The sequence below is a fragment of the Lissotriton vulgaris genome, unplaced genomic scaffold (assembly GCF_964263255.1).
Source record: "Lissotriton vulgaris unplaced genomic scaffold, aLisVul1.2 SCAFFOLD_214, whole genome shotgun sequence".
Classification (NCBI taxonomy): domain Eukaryota; kingdom Metazoa; phylum Chordata; class Amphibia; order Caudata; family Salamandridae; genus Lissotriton; species Lissotriton vulgaris.
The window spans coordinates 2,100,392-2,117,121 of NW_028243866.1; the positions used below are offsets into that span (position 1 = coordinate 2,100,392).

Genomic DNA, 16,730 nt, shown 5'->3' on the forward strand with positions numbered 1-16,730 from the left:
GTGGGCAGCTGGTTCCATGGCGGCGGGGAAACAGTGCCAGAGTGTGTGAGCTGCCAACCTCGGCCTGCCAGCGTTGGAGTGACCGCGACACCGGAGTCTCACGCTGGACTGGAGGTAATCTGCGCCGTTGCCATTGGGAGAGAGGAGCCAAGTTAGGCCAGGAGCCTCATATGGACTAAGGGTACGGTCAGCGTTGAAAGACCGTCTATGCTGTAAAGTGCCCCCGAGCAACACCCCGGAATAGCACAGTAGGGACCTGGTGCTCCTCTTATAAGTGGCTCCACAATACAAAGCCTATAACCGGGCACAGAAACGACTACCTTGCAGGCAAGGGCAGGAAAGGTAGCACCACGCAAACCCGGATCGATAAATTTGCCTGCGACAAGAGCGTCTCTCCCTCAACTGACGAGAAGTCACCGGCTGGTAAAATCAACAGAGGGCGCAGGTGAAAAGAAAGCAACGCTGGATGATGTGATGAAGGCCTTGACGCAAGTCCAAGCAACGGTAGGCACGATCTCCACCGAAATTACCCTCATCAGGGAAGACTTCCACAAAATGTCCGAGAAGGTGAACTCCATGGAGGTGCTTACGAAGTCTCTGGTGGAAGACGTCTCAGAGCTTCAAACGGCGATGGAAAGGATGTCGGCGGAGAATAAGGTGCTGCAAGACAGACTGGACGATCAGGAAGGACGCTCTAGGAGGAATAACGTAAGGATCCTTGGGGTTCCGGAATCTGAAGGCACAAGAGCAATGGACCTCTACGTGGAGGAATTGATAAAGAACGAACTCAAACCCAAGGGCCTGTCCACCTTCTTCTCCGTTGAAAGAGCTCATCGGGTCCCAGGGGGAAGGCCGAGGTCCGGCGCAGCTCCGCGACCAATCCTGGCCAGACTGTTCAACTTCAGGGATCGAGAGGCTATCCTGTAAACGGCGCGAGTAGCACCACAGATCAAAATCCAAAACTCCACGCTGGCCTCCTTTCCGGACTATACGGCTGAAGTTGCTCGCCGCAGGAGAACGTTTCTGGACGTCAAAAGGGAACTCAGGACGCAAGAGATTCCGTACTGAATGCTGTTCCCAGCCAGATTGCGTGTGGTGGCGGACAACAAGACTTGGTTTTTTTTTACACTCCTGAAACTGCCCGGGACTGGCTGGACGGATGGAGGCCAGCCAATCAACCACGTCGGTCACACAGGACACACAAGAACCAGTGGGCGGGAAGTTATCCGAACTCTCAAACGTCAGGGCACGACATGGGGGAATGTTCGCCGGTAAGAGGAAATGAGGCCGAAGAGGGTGAAGAGAAACAGTAGCCGCCCGGTGCACACAGAACATTACAATGTCTTAGCTGACTGCCTGATGGACTGCCGCTGGACACTGGGCTTAGGGCATCCGAAGAAAGTGAGAGAGGCCATCGTCTCCGGAGAGTCCTTCACCCCAGCGAGCAAGTATCGTTAAGTGTGGGGTAGGGGTTAAGCACTCTGCTAAGTTGGGGGGGGCGGGCGGTTCAAGGTCCGTACAGCAGGGGGGCAGGGAGGGGGAGGGGGGAGGATGGGGATGGGTTGCACTCGTTCTATTGTATTGTTTTGGTTTTTTGACTCAGGGCGACAGGACATGGCACACTGCTATCATGGCTGGGGCGCACAGACATAAGAAGACACTTACTGGCAGTGTCGACACACCACACGCACCTCAATCATTTCAGGCTAGACGCAGCACACCACACGGAGATAGGCTACACTGGCATCAGAAGGTCCCGTCCGCACGTAGTAAGGATGGGCCACCCCGAATCGTAAATGGCAAGTCAACTGCAGACTGACACGTTTAACGGGAACAATCAAATGACTCCGGTGACACCGCTGCACATCATGTCCTGGAATGTTAGGGGACTGGGCCATAAGATCAAGCGGGGACTAGTACTGCAGGGTATCAGAAGAGTGGGGCTGACACTAGTCCTTCTCCAGGAAACACACCTTACGGGCGCTACTAGGCAGGCCCTGGACAGGCGGGGATATTATATGATAGCACACTCCGAGTTCACCTGTGGATCACGGGGGGCGGGTATTTTATTGCGTAAGTCCTCGCAGGTCATAGCCCAGACCACCACAGTAGATGATCAAGGCCGCTTTGCAGCCGTGCATGGACAGTGGGAGGGTAAACTGTTAAATATAGTATCAGTGTACATTCCTCCGGCGTTACATGCCATAGGTTTGCCTGACCTGGGAAAGTTCTTACTAGAGCTTCCGGAGGGCGATCTGATCATAGGAAGGGACTTTAATGCAGTTATCGATAATGTGCAGGATAGATTCCCACTTCAATCGCAAACACTTGGTACTTCTCGATTTGGTAACTTCTTGGAGGCACAGGGGTTGATTGATATTTGGCGCCACATGCACCCAAATGAACGGCAATACACCTATTACTCAGCTACACATAATAGCCTGTCCAGAATTGACCACTTCTCAACCTTATGCACCGGCCTTCTCACGATAGAGGAGGTACAAATTAGACGGAGAGGTATCTCAGACCATTCACCGTTGACGTTAACCTTATCCAGTCAGGAAAAGACTCGTTTAAGAATGTATCCGATCTATCCAGGGTATCTCAGGGGGCCGTCCGTTGGCAAAGACCTGACAAATGCAAACTGGAACTACTTTGCAGAAAACCGGACCTCGGTTGAGTCTCCATCGATATTGTGGGAGGCCTACAAGACATTCCTGAGGGGGCAGGCTATTTCTAGCATAACGAGCCACAAACACACTCAAAGGAAGGGATTAGTGGAGCTCGAGCTGGAACTCGGCAGAGCAAACGCGGCCCACATAGCAGACCCATCAGACAACACACTACATTCTCTTCAGCTGTGTCAGCGGCTCCATGATGACCACCTAAGACGCCAGACGGTGGCGGATGTGGCGGCTACCGCTCATTGGTTGTGTGACATAGGGGACAAGGCCAGTAAGCTTCTGGCCTGGCTAGACAAGAAAAAAAGGGGGGGGGGGGGGGGGGAACAGGACTATATTACAGATAGCGGATGCGAACGGTGTAATGCACACGAGTCCGGAAGACATTGTAGACACACTGGCCGATCATTTCCAAGGGGTATACTCCCCAACTGTAGAGGTTACAGAGGACATGGCGATAGCAGCTCTCCGCGACGTGCAAACGCCGACTTTGTCGACGGACGCAGCAACAGAACTGGATTCTGACTTGACGACTGAGGAGATTCAGTTGGCTATAAATGCGGTACGGTCAGGCAAGGCCCTTGGGCCCAATGGGATACCAATTAAATGGTAATAAACAATGTCAGAGTCCTTGTAGGTCCTCTCTCCCCCCCCCCTCACCCCAGTAGGTTGTGCTATGGTTCTCAGCGCCGGGACGCCCCGTTGCTGGGGCAGCTGTCGCGCTCAAAAAAAACCATAACATAACATGTACGAGGAAAGTCGGGAGGTAGGAATCTTGCCCCCCGATCAACGAGTGGGAACTATTGTGGTAATCCCGAAACCGGGTAAACCACCTGGTGACTGCACATCCTATCGACCGATATCGCTTCTTAACGCAGAGGCTAAAATACTAGCGAAAGTATTGGCGAATAGGTTGATGTCCCACCTGGAGCCCCTGATCCATCCAAACCAGTCGGGCTTTATGCCGCACAGAAGCACGGCGTTCAATCTACCTAGAGTGCATGGAGCACTGGCGCGTGCACAGTTATTAAAGGAGCCGGCGGTTATACTGTCCCTAGATGCCAAAATGGCATTTGATATGGTGGAGTGGCAGTACCTCTTCGCGGTGCTGGCCCACATGGGATTCGGCTCTAAATTAATCTCCTGGGTGAGGTTGCTTTACACGAGCCCGGTAGCCCGGTAGCGAATGGGCATATCTCCCGTGAAATACCACTGGCGAGGGGGACCAGGCAGGGATGCCCGCTCTCTCCACTGCTATTCGCGCTGGTTCTGGAGGCATTGGCCGTGACAATCAGGAAAACCCCGCTGCTGAAGGGGATCTGCTGGAAGGATACCTAGGAAGATAAAGTTTCCCTGTACGCCGATGACATGCTGATCTATCTGACGGACCCGGTGAGAGGAGTCCCAAACTTGTTGGAAGTGTGTGACACACACGGGCGTGCATCTGGGTACACCATAAATTGGGCGAAGTCGGTCATCTACGGGCTAAACAACCCACCGCTGACTCTTCCTGATGCGTGCCCCTTGACGGTGGCGACTACCTCCTTTAAGTATCTAGGGATCTATGTCACCCAGGATGCTACTGAATTCTTTGAGAGTAATCTGCAACCCCCGCTCATCAGGCTGCGGAGCAATGTACAGCACTGGAAAGCCCTTCCACTGACGCTGCTAGGTAGAGCGGCATTATTTAAAATGATGGCGCTGCCGCGCTTCCTTTATGTGCTCGAGAACACACCGACCCTAATACCTCCAAGTTACTTCCGGAAAGTTACCAGGACGATGACAGACCTGTTGGGGGGGGGGGGGGGGGGGGGGGGGGGGGAAAATCGCCCAGCTCGTATAGCGCATACAAAACGTAATAGAAGCTGGTACGATGGTGGAATCGCCCTGCCAAATATGCAGTTGTATTACTGGGCAGCACAGCTCAAGATTATTAATCAATGGTTGCATGCCCCACAGGACGACACTGCTTATCTTGCAGACAGGGCCCAGTTAGGCACGCACAGTTTGCTAGCACCGTTATACAACAAAGGAACAGCGGCTTAATTAATAGGACCCACCAGGCACACTGTAGCATTGTGGCACAGGGCGCAGACGAGACTGAAGTGGGGGGGGGGGGTGGGGGCTCATAAAGCTAACACCGTTATGGGACACAAGGGCTCTGGGACACCTACGCCACACCAAAGGATTCACCCAATGGGACAATATAGGCATTTCAACGGTAGGAGATATGTGGACAAGGGAGGGGGTGGTCCCGTTCTCACACCTTCAGCTACACTACAACCTAGGTCCTACAGAAACATACAGATATGTGCAAATTAGGCATGCTCTAATGGCGGCTATCCCAGCGGATACTACAGTCCCGGAAGCCTCGCCGCTTGAAGATCGCCTACTCACTGACTTCATGCAGGAGGGCGCTACATCACTTACGTAAACTGCTGAATAACTTGCCAGACCCACTAGTGAAGTTGCGGGAAAAATGGGTGGCGGAGATAGGAGACATGAATGACTCGAACTGGAACGCGGCCCTAGCGTCTCCGCGTGAGGCGGGTATCTCAGCTAGGTTCCGCCTGGTGCAGCTAAAAATTCTACATAGAATATACTACACCAGAACTACACTGTTCAAACTGCACAGAACGACACACCCGCTCTGTCTCAGGGGCTGTGGAATAGAGGGTACTTTCATGCATACACTCTGGGAGTGCCCAGCTCTGGTAAGGTACTGGCAACAGGTGATGCACACCATTTCGAAACGCTAGAAGTATCCCTAGCGCCCGACCCACGTGTGTGCCTGCTGAATATATGGGGCCCGAATGACCTAACGCATCAAGGTAGACTCTGGGTCATGATAGGTACAATGACAGCCAAAAGAGACATAGCACAGAGGTGGGGGGCGGCGAAGTTACCAACCTTGTCTCAATGGTGTAGAAATATGGATGCAATTATGGTGACAGAACGGGCAGTATATAAGCTGAGAGCGAACCCCCGCAAATGGAACAAAGTATGGCTGCCTTGGAACACCTACAGGGGCGATCTATGTGAACCTTTAGAGGAGGAGGATATTGATAGTTCGGGGGACGAGATGGAAGACAATTAAGTGCCTGGGGTTACGGACTAATGATGATGCTAGGGGGGGGGGAAATGCCGGGTCGTAGACCAGATTAATAGCACAGAGCCGGGTCGGGGAGGGGGGTGTGTGGGATAACTGTGAAGGAAACTGTAACTGCCGCGAGGCAAGACAGATGGTGGAAAGCAGATGATGTCATTCGTTTAGCTATTGAGTCAAAAGCTGAGTTATGTTATTATAAAATACAAAAGCAAGATGACACTTATTTTGGATATAAAAGTATTGCATAAAATTGTCATATATATTAGAAGATTTGCTGCCGGACCGATGGTTGTCGGCTGAATAGCTGTGTAATCCTTGCCTTGGCTGAACAGTGTTGGTTGTAGCCGGCCCCAGGGTTGTAGGCATGCTATTGTAATTTTTCAAAAATGTCAATAAAGTCTTGCGTTCAAAAAAAAAGTTATACTTTCCTTCATTGCAATTTTCCCACTACTAAAAGCAATAAGACCTACTACAACTGAACATATACTATCAGATTCTCTTGACAACTGTCCAAACAGCGACCTGTGAATACTCCAACCTTCTCTGCTTTAAGGCCTCAATATGGCACTGTTGCCCTACACTTCAGTAGCGACGTTGCAGCGCATACACACAGCACCAAAGATACTACAGGCTTCGTCACAAGATGCTACATTAGCTTCTCTTCTACACACTAACAAAAGCGGTATTAGAGCCTTCCCCTTTCAAACAGTGAACTCCATTACAAGTAGCACCTACAGATGCATAAAAAATCCAACTCAAACACATTAAGTACATCATTTAAAATACACCACACAGTTGGGCTTGGAGGTTGAAAGAAAAGATACTGAGACCCTAAAAGGCATGTATAAAGCTCACAGCAAACTTTATGTATAAGTCCTCCATATGTAAGAAGCTGAGAAGATTTCATACGATAGATGGCTTAGTGTTTTAAGTGCTCGCTGTGATCTGTGTGTTTGAACACACGGTCGTGAGTTTGAATTCATGCAGGGATCACTTTTTCTGTCATCTATCCGAAGTTGATAAACTGGGTACTAACGTGAGAAATGTTTACTCATAATTATCAACTTCATTATTATTGATCACTTGATCCTTCTAAATATATCTTACATTAGACTAGACTTAAAGGCAAAAAGTTAACATAGCTAGATCAACACAATCTCTACACTATGGTTCCATAGCACCTGTCAATAAGGTAGAAATTAACGTTATATTTTTGGGATAAGCAATGAGTTTTTAAACAGCTGAAAATTAGATTATTTGTATATAAATGTATTCGATATGGATATCTTGAAATCTTCCACTGAATTGACAATCTAGACCAGAGGTATACAATTGTTAACTAGATGGACCATAGGTTTCATTAAGAATGCATTGGGGAGTCTACACCGTCATGGCTTGGTTTCTTGTTCTATACGATGCTTAATCCACTTGGCTATGGGGTGTCAAAGCAAATCCACTAATGCCGAGACAGGCCTCACAAGTTTGCATCCTCTGTAGATTACCAAGCAACAGCACAGGGAGGGCAAAGTAAAATTTGAGTAGGGTAAAACTGCTGATAACATTGAAACTTCTATGACTAATCCCGGTTTGGCGAACCATGAAAAAGGGGATGCAGCTTTGCTTATCAATTGCAGACAATATAGTGAAATTATAACCACAGTGAGGTTCTGTGAAACAAAGCATCATGTTTGAATCAAAAATAACGCACTTACATAGGTCTATCTTGAAAGCAGAGAGAGAGACACATCTCACATGCAGACTTGGATTTCAATGAGACAATTTACTACCATCTGAAGCTAAATATCTACCTCCTATTCTAAAGTGGACTTGGGTATTTACTGTACTGAAAGCCAACAAACAAGCATATATTTAAGTAGAGGAGCAATGTTTTAAATGTTTCTGCAATGTCTGAATAGGTATGTTTGCTGATATCTAAAAGATATAGCAATCTTTCTTGAATGCAATAAAGGGTTTCTTCCTTTGCATCAAAGTAATTGAACATCAGTGAGAAAAACGAACTACTGGTGCATAAAGCATTTCTATACAACCTATCTGGAAGCGATCATACATGAAGGCCAAATTACAAATACTTTTAAGATTGGTTTGAATAGTTCTGTGTTCATAGTTTCTCAAGAATAGTTTGCCTCACTATCAGGAGTGAAAGCAGGGTATTCCAGAGCCTGAGAATCCGTACACCTAGTGAATGAAACAATTTTTTTACTTTTTAACTTCTGACAATGGATGGTGGGTTGTTTTCCAAGAAAGATAGCTGCATGGTGTGGGGTTAGCTTCTGCGTGTAGCACTGAGCATTGTTCCAAGACATAACTGGAAATTTGATTTCAATCCAGGATTGAAGTGAGAGCCATTTAATTGCTTTCAAGGGTGTTAAGGCAGTCAGATTCTTTAAAACCCAACATCAATCTAGCTGTTTGTTTTTGTATTTGTCAATCTAATCATAAACCTCTGGAGGTTTTCTAGGAGTGTTAAGAGTTTGCAATTAATTTATGTTGGGGGGGGTGTTTCCATTGACTGCTCCTCTCAACACCCAGCCTATTGTGATTGCTCAGGTGTCCTGGGCAGGGGTGCATAGAAACAGAATGTGGCATGCCTTACTTATGTATCCCAGCACAACAGGTTCTACTTCTCCCAGTGATAAATGATGTCCTGTTTGCTCTCTGGGTTAGACTCCAAATTCGTCCTCTTCCCTGAAATAAATTTGTGTATCTTCTGCATACTTCGAAAATTGCATGTGAAGTACCTATTCTATTTGAATTCTCCCACATAATGGTTATCAGAACTAACACTGATGACCCATGGATTACAATGCATGATACGCTTCATCTATGTTCAACAGTACTAATTTTTCTACATTTCGCACAGTTGGAAAGGAATAATTAATTCCATGACAAAGTAGAACCTGGAACTTCCGCATCTGAATTTATAGTAAAATGTTAGGATCTACCTGGTCCTAGGTAGCAGGTAATTGGTGAAACGTTCGAGATCTATATATGCATGTTTATGAGGTATTCTGCAACTGCATTTTAGTTCCTCAACCATGTAGTAGGTTTTGTTGTTCCACATATTTCCAAAGTCATGTTGTGACATACATACACTCTCTAGTTTTTTACCGGGAGAGAGATCAACCTGTAGTTGCCTACAGCTTCAAGAATTTCTTTGGGAAGCAAAACATACCTCAGTAAGTTGATAATGAGGATGCTACTGTTACGGTGTTAAATGGTTCCATAACATCAGAATTAAGTACTAAGCATTGTAGATACTTTGTTTTGTGTCTTACTGAATAGCATACTGTAGCATATAAAAAAAATCAATAAAGATTTGGGAAAAGGATCGTAATTAAGTACTGAGGGGGATTTCTTCATACATGAGGCTGGACAGCACCACATGCAGTTCTGATTGTATTTGATAGTTTAATCTCCTGTTAAACGAAAGTAAAAACATACTAAGATATACCTGTTAGTGGGCATTCATGTACTGACTTGAGGTCCATCCCTCCGGGGATAAGCATATGCAGTACTACAGGTGAAAAGTTACTACAGATCTGCAAAATGGTTCCCAGCTGCACATATGGAGATGCACCTAGAATATGATGACAGTATTCACAAAAAAGGAAAACCAAAAAAAAAAGAGAGACATCTGCCTTTTCTGGTTGGCCATAATTGCAGCTAAACTGTTAGAACTTTTCAGTCTTAATAAGAAATGCCATTCAACTGAAATGGTTGGCTTTTGCATCTACACAGGCATCTTGTTCAGAGGAGAAATATTACAAAATGGAAAAATCATTCTGCTTAAATTCTAAGGTGGTGCAAAGTGATCATGTATAAGACAAGGGAAACCGAAGCCGTAAAGACCTGTATTGCCCAGACACTGAAAATAAAAAAAACACTAGTGCATAAAGGAAGAATGCAGATCCCATGATGCTTTGCTCTTGTGCTTAGCAACATCAATGCCCTGCTGCATCTGGCACCTGATGCCAATAAATTTACAGTTTGGTGCATAGTTGTATTTAGGAGCGGAAAAAGAAAGTGGACTTGTCTCACAGCCTAATGCATGAAAGGGAATTAATTGCTCTGGCATAGATCTAGGGAACAGCGTGTCAGAAAAATGGGGGCGACATAGCAGGAGGCACAAAAAAGATCGAGGGAAGCTGAGAAGCTAAGATGTTATCTTTAACTAAGATCTGCGGCTTTAGATATCTTAAGCAACTTACCAGAAAAGAAGGTAAACATTTTTGATTTAGAAACATATTTAGCATGCCATTCTAAAATAAATTAGAAAATTAGAGCTGTAAAAACATTTAAACATTAGACCAGTGACTTACTCTCAAATTCCTCTGCCATAGAACTCTGAAATAAGATAGAATAAGGCAAGTTGTATGTCAGAAGGAAACAAAATTACAGGAAAAAAAGATAAAATGTAGATCTAAAACTACTTGAGAAAGGCAAGAGGAGTGCTCCAAATCTATGGAGTACTGCCTAAGAAAGCATGATTAGGAGCGGTCTTGTCATACGAAAATTCATGGCAAATGACAGGCTGATTAGGAGATAATGGCAATTTAATTAAGTGCCGGATTGTTAGATGATTTAAGAAAAATACTAGCAAGCAGCATAAGTGTGCACTTACACCAGACCAGGTTTGATGTGATCGAGTGCTTGGCCCCAGTTCACTCAAGGAAACACAAGAAGAACTTTCTTGAACAGAGAAAGTGGTGCCAAAAAGACCAAACCAGAAGGCCATTTTTCTCCTTCAAGTATGGGAAACCCAAATATTCACCACCTTCCCTTAGTGTTCTGTGTGCCCCAACTGCTTACTTTGTCAAATTAACAACTACAATAACAGGCAGTTCAAACGTTTTAGCAATCAGATATTCCAGAAAATACGAAAACCAAAAGGCTTAAGCCAATGCAGCCATTAAGAACCATTAACAGCCAGATGATAACAAAAAAAAATAGTACTAGCAATTGGGAGATTTAAAAAAAGCCTTTAAATAAAAAGATGATACAAGCCCTACACATTATTGTTTTGTTGCCTAGATTAGGTATATTGAGATCACATTCCCATTTTTCAATGTCCGTGATGGTAAAATTAATTATTAAATGTACTTTATAGGGATATGTGAAATGTCCATGAAGTGCTGCTAGCAACTCAGAAGGATTGCAAGGCTGGTATAGTTGAAAGGTTTGGGACCTGCTTTGCCTGCATTTAAAATGATTAATATGGCTTTTAAAACCACTATTGTGTAAACTGCTTGTCCGTGAAATTTGTAAATAGTCTGATGATCTTGCATTATGTTGTTGAGTTCACTTTATTTTATGTTACAGAGATTAGTACAGTGCTGTATTGCCATCATTACAATGTTGTAGTGCTCTAGGCACTCAGGTACCTTTATGTCCTGGTCTTGAGGATTCTGCCACACGTGGGAGTCATTTTCAGAGTATTTGAGTTGGCTAAATAATATTATGGTCGAGGCTAAGGTGCTGCTTTTGTGAACAGTTTTGGTTATAGCTGTGTTAGGGTGCTGTGTGGGTAAGCACAGGTCATCGCCAGTAAAAGCATGTGTCACCTCTCAAGTCCTGTCATTGGTCGGTATCTTGATTAGCTTCTACATTATGCCCTTCATTCAGACTAGCAGTGGGGTGTTGCTTTGGTGTAATGTATCGTCTTGGACTGCTACATGCTTTAAAAAGAGTGGAGTGTTATTGAGATCTAAAGAGTTTCAACTGTATGGTATTTCTGAGCTGTGTTGGGTGTATCAGTGTTGTTCATACATGTTTATGCTGCAACTTACTGGTTTTGTTATAGTTGTGAATGTATTTATATAGTGCTTATGACCCTGGCGAGGCATGAAAACGCTTTTTCAGCAAGCAGCATGCTACTCCGGAAGCCAAGATTAGAGGTTGGTACAAATTTCTTTTGTTTGTTTTTTTCCTCGTACATTGTGCTGCGTTTGTGCTTTGATTTCATGTGTGTTTAGTGATTAAGGAGCAGGGATAGAATGACAGGAATGAATTTTAAAAGGAGGAGTTTGGACTAGGGATAAAATAATAGGATTGGATCCTGTGCTTGTTAGATGGCATAGCTAAAAAGAAGGGGTAACAATTTGAGAAGGATGTTTGAGAGTTCATATTAGGTAGAAAAGTTTAGGAGGAGTGAGGGAGGAGGAATGAGAATGACGAAAGGTTTTTTTTAAAGAGCAAAATATAAATCATTTCTGCATACATATATACTGACCTGATGCTTGGTAAAATTACGTTTGATTGATTAAAACACTCTATATAAAACTCCATATGTACATTTGTGTCAATATTTATATGATCTACTGTCCACATCCGCTGTCATATTTGCCTCATTGCTTCGCCCTCGGATTCTTATTCACCATCGCTCTACACCTGTTAACAACATCTCGCAGCTCAGCTGTCATCCATTCCCGTCTTCCCCTCCACTGTTGATTTATCTTCCCGGCTTATTTCAACTCCCCTTTTCAAAAGACCCACGATTGCCAACTCTTCTATGCTTCCCGCTTTCATAGAGTACTTTCCATTGTCATACGCGCTCTTTCGCCTATGCTAAATTTAGTTTCTTTATCACCCATTTGTTTCTCCAACACACCGCTTTCTACTGCACACTAAAAACCTGTTTCGCTCCCACCACTTTACTCAGACTACATGTGAATCTCGCTTCTCGGTCTCCTCTTCGATTCTATCTTCACTTCAGTCTTATGACTAGCCCCACTTCTTGTCCCATTCACTTTCTGATGGTCCCCTCACTCGCCGACTCTTGGATACCACTTTCTCCCCACTACAATCCAGGTATCCTCCTCGTTTGTATCTGTAACGTGTAAGTATGTAAATTTACTCATGCACTTGGTTCTATCGTGAAGCGCTCCGACACCTTTGGGTAAAGTCCACGCTATATAAAATTGCATAAATAAATAAATACAATTTCACCAGTTGCTTTTTTATTCTACTCGCGGAGCCTTTCCTTCTGCACTCACCCATTCGCTCGCTGTGTGGCTGAAAGTGTAGAGCGCTACTTGGCTGGCTACGTCCAGAATTCCCCGAATATAGGGATCATGTCTACGCAGAGCAGCCAAGCTAATATCCAAGCCCTTCTCCAGGAGCAGTCCGCTCACCGCTACCCCAGAGGCAGCCATCTTCCCCTCAGAAGGCACCGGCGCCATGGACACAGAGAGCGGACTAGCGCCGCACTGTTCAAGCCGGTACACAATAGCCGAAACTACCATTTTAGGAAGGGAGATAATGGGCCCTGGGTGAGGAGATATAGAAGCGAGGAAAAAAGAGTTAAGTACAACAAACCCTCAAAAGCGAAGAGTTTTACACTAGCTGTTAAAAATATAACACTTAAACATTATTAAAAACAATTCGAGATACTAGATACTTAAAAATATTGCCACGCCTGTCAAATCCAGCAAGCTAATATTCCATAACTAAAGGCAAATGTAATTTTTGACCTGCTTATTTACGTATTTTACACTATCTACGTGTTAGATAATTGAAAAAATGTGGACATATTTTGCCATTTCAACATGGCCGCTGAGTTTACACATTAAGAGAAGCCTCTCGAACTGTGATTCCGTAAGTAACATTGCCACCTCAATCGCCATTGTTGAAACGTTAAAACCACAAGGCAAGTTTAGTTTAATGACAAATACACGTATATTTTTCACAGAACTCACGTCTTTCTCCAGAATGCTATATATGCGCATTAAAATGAAACCAGTTAAGCGAATGTAGATACTATATTTTGTGGCCTATACCATATAAGAAGTACGCGTCTGAGAAAGTTTATCTTCCTTCATAGTTCGTCGACGCCCAATTAACTAGTAAGAACGTTTAAAGGCAAAATCAGTACTACTTTCTCTTCTCATGTTTCTGTTAGGCTAGTACGTAAATTCACCAGACAGAACTCTTCCATTGCGAGAAGCGCGAGTGGGCACGTGACTGTTGTAGGAAAGACAGTGCCAGACAATAAACGAACTCTCTCCCAGCTTGTTACCCAGGCAACTACAAATGCATCTTTTTCTATGTGTTTCAAATGGCAAATAAATACGCATGTTCACTTTAAAATGTATTTGAACCCCTTTCAAAATCAATTGCGACAATGTACCCTGCCACCACGGTGTTCTGTGAAACACCAAACAACCCACATACTAAATAGGGGGTAAAATAGGAGTTGTTGGAGACATGGGCACCTTGTCTAGAGCAAACATTGATGTCAACAAGTCAACTTTCTTTTCGGTTTTGGCCAGTCCTGGACTACAAGCAAAGCACCAACACAAATACTTTACTACATTCTGTGACCAAAAAAAGCTAGGCTTTTCATGTGTGAAAATGGCTAATTAACATACTAATGACATAATCGGAAATTACATCACAAGATTATTGTGCGGACAATGACATCACAGGAAATCAGGTCATGAAATCGCATCTAGATTTAAGTTGGAGGATCATTTGTGTTCTGACCCAGATAACAAATTACAAGTCATTTTTTTTATTTATCTGTTCATCCTTAAACTCCCTAAAACTGGTTCAGGCAATAACTAAAAACTGCCAATTAGGCCTTTGTTTTAAAATGTCAGCATGAAAACTCTTTGAATAATTAATTTCGAAAGACATTGTTTCTGTCTCTTTCTAACACTTGCAATGGGAAACTTCCAGAAGCACAAAATAAACAAGCATTGGAAATGCAATAGGGCTCACATTAGGAAAGTTTGAGCTATTGGTCTTATAAATGAATTTTTTTTATTTATGTGTTATTTTTTAAATTAGATAAATTAATAGCTTTGTCAATTATATTGCCAATAGTTATAACTTTCGCAAACACGTATTGCATTTGTAATGCAACATGTTGTGTATTTACGTGACTTAGATGTATTGATATTACAAATAACAATGGCAATGGCAATAGTTTAAACTTTGTAAATACATTTTGTGAAGATTATGTTCAGTGTTTTTTATTGTGACGAAAATCCAAGAACAGAAGTGAAATATTAACATCTTTTTGTGATTTGTAATAAAGCATGAAAGCTTGAAAACAGCTTGAAACATTGAAAGAACATATTTGAACCAGTGATGCTGTGGTTGCGCTGAGTGATGCTGTAGTTGCGCTGAGTGATGCTGTGGTTGCGCTGAGTGATGCTGTGGTTGCGCTGAGTGGTGTGTGCATCGGTGGAGCTTAGTGGGTGCATTGATGGAGCTGTGTGGTGGGTGCATTGGTGGAGCTTAGTTGGAGCATCGGTGGAGCTGTGTGGTGGGTGTATCGGTGGAGCTGTGTGGTGAGTGCCTCGGCGGAGCTGTGTGGTGGGTGCATCGGTGGAGCTGGGTGGTGGGTGCATTTGTGGAGCTGTATGGTGGGTGCATCGGTGGAGCTGTGTGGTGGGTGCTTCGGTGGAGCTGTGTGGTGGGTGCATCTGTGGAGCTGTGTGGTGGGTACATCTGTGGAGCTGTGTGGTGGGTGCACCTGTGGAGCTGTGTGGTCGGTGCCTCGGTGGAGCTGTGTGGTGGATGCCTCGGTGGAGCTGTGTGTTGGGTGCCTTGGTGGAGCTGTATGGTGGGTGCCTCGGTGGAGCTGTGTGGTGGGTGCATCGGTGGAGCTGTTTGGTGGGTGCATTGGTGGAGCTGCGTCGGTGGAGCTGTGTGGTGGGTGCATCGGTGGAACTGGGTGGTGGGTGCATCGTTGTAGCTGTGTCGGTGTAGCTGTGTGGTGGCTGCATCAGTGGAGCTGTGTGGTGGGTGCCTCGGCGGAGCTGTGTGGTGGGTGCCTCGGTGGAGCTGTGTGGTAGGTGCATCAGTGAAGCTGTGTGGTGGGTGCATCAGTGGAGCTGTGTGGTGGGTGCATCGGTGGAGCTGTGTGGTGGGTGTATCGGTGGAGCTGTGTAGGTGGAGCTGTGTGGTGGGTGCATCGGTGGAGCTGTGTGGTGGGTGCATCAGTGGAGCTGTGTCGGTGGAGCTGTGTGGTGGGTGCATCGGTGGAGCTGGGTGGTGGGTGCATCGTTGGAGCTGTGTCGGTGGAGCTGTGTGGTGGGTGCATCGGTGGAGCTGTGTGGTGGGTGCATCAGTGGAGCTGTGTGTTGGGTGCCTTGGTGGAGCTGTATGGTGGGTGCCTCGGTGGAGCTGTGTGGTGGGTGCATCGGTGGAACTGGGTGGTGGGTGCATCGTTGTAGCTGTGTCGGTGGAGCTGTGTGGAGGCTGCATCAGTGGAGCTGTGTGGTGGGTGTGAGGTGCCGGGTTTTTAGGATTCCGGTGGTGCCAGGGGATAACACCCGAAGACCTCTGAGTTCTCCCTGTTCCGGACCACAGAAACCAAGAGTCTTCTAGGTGAAGTCAGAGATCGAGTTTTTATTGGCTGCAACCAAGTAACAAGCGTCCTAGAATTACAACAGCACGGGTCGTAAGTTCTCAGGAGACTGTTCGTTTTTACAGAACCAGCCTTTTCCTTATATACAGAAATAACAGCTGCAGGCAAGAATTCTTCAGTTTACAATACGGTCATAGACATATTTTCACAATAGAGCAAAACGCACAGTTATGTCGCCCAACCCATATTTTAGGTGTCCAGTTTGTGATAGATGGCCCAGCCCAGCCCAGAATTACAATCAGATATCGATGAAACCCCAATAAAACAGGGCACCTCCTCGTCATAAAACTGGCCATAAACAAGGAGCATGGACAGGTGTATGTGTGTAGAAAACATGGTCTGTATGTAGTGAATGGTTTATGGCATGTTATGCATTGATGCTATCTTATTCGGCCACTGGACGAGGAGCTGCCCAAACAGGTTTGGCTGGAGGCAGTGGAGTCAGTTAGGCCAGGTCATGGGGAAGTCAGCTACGGTGGACGTGTCCTTTCAGATCAAGCTCGACCTTAATCGATTGACTTATATGAGGGCAAGCCATAAGATG

At 45.3% G+C, this 16,730-nt stretch overlaps 1 protein-coding gene across 2 annotated transcripts in view; it reads right to left on the reverse strand.

Annotated features, from left to right (window-relative positions):
• Positions 1 to 13,055, reverse strand: part of LOC147668216 (mRNA-decapping enzyme 1B-like) — a 261,966-nt gene extending 248,911 nt beyond the window's left edge. The window contains exon 1 of one of the 2 annotated variants that reach the window (XM_086948698.1): positions 12,804 to 13,055. In XM_086948698.1, the coding sequence (XP_086804824.1) occupies positions 12,804 to 13,052 (249 nt within the window). In that variant the 5' untranslated portion in view covers positions 13,053 to 13,055. Of the gene's footprint in view, positions 1 to 9,262; positions 9,371 to 12,803 lie in introns of those variants that run through there. The other variant, XM_086948699.1, reaches the window with a different exon arrangement.
• Positions 13,056 to 16,730: the final 3,675 nt, after the last annotated feature.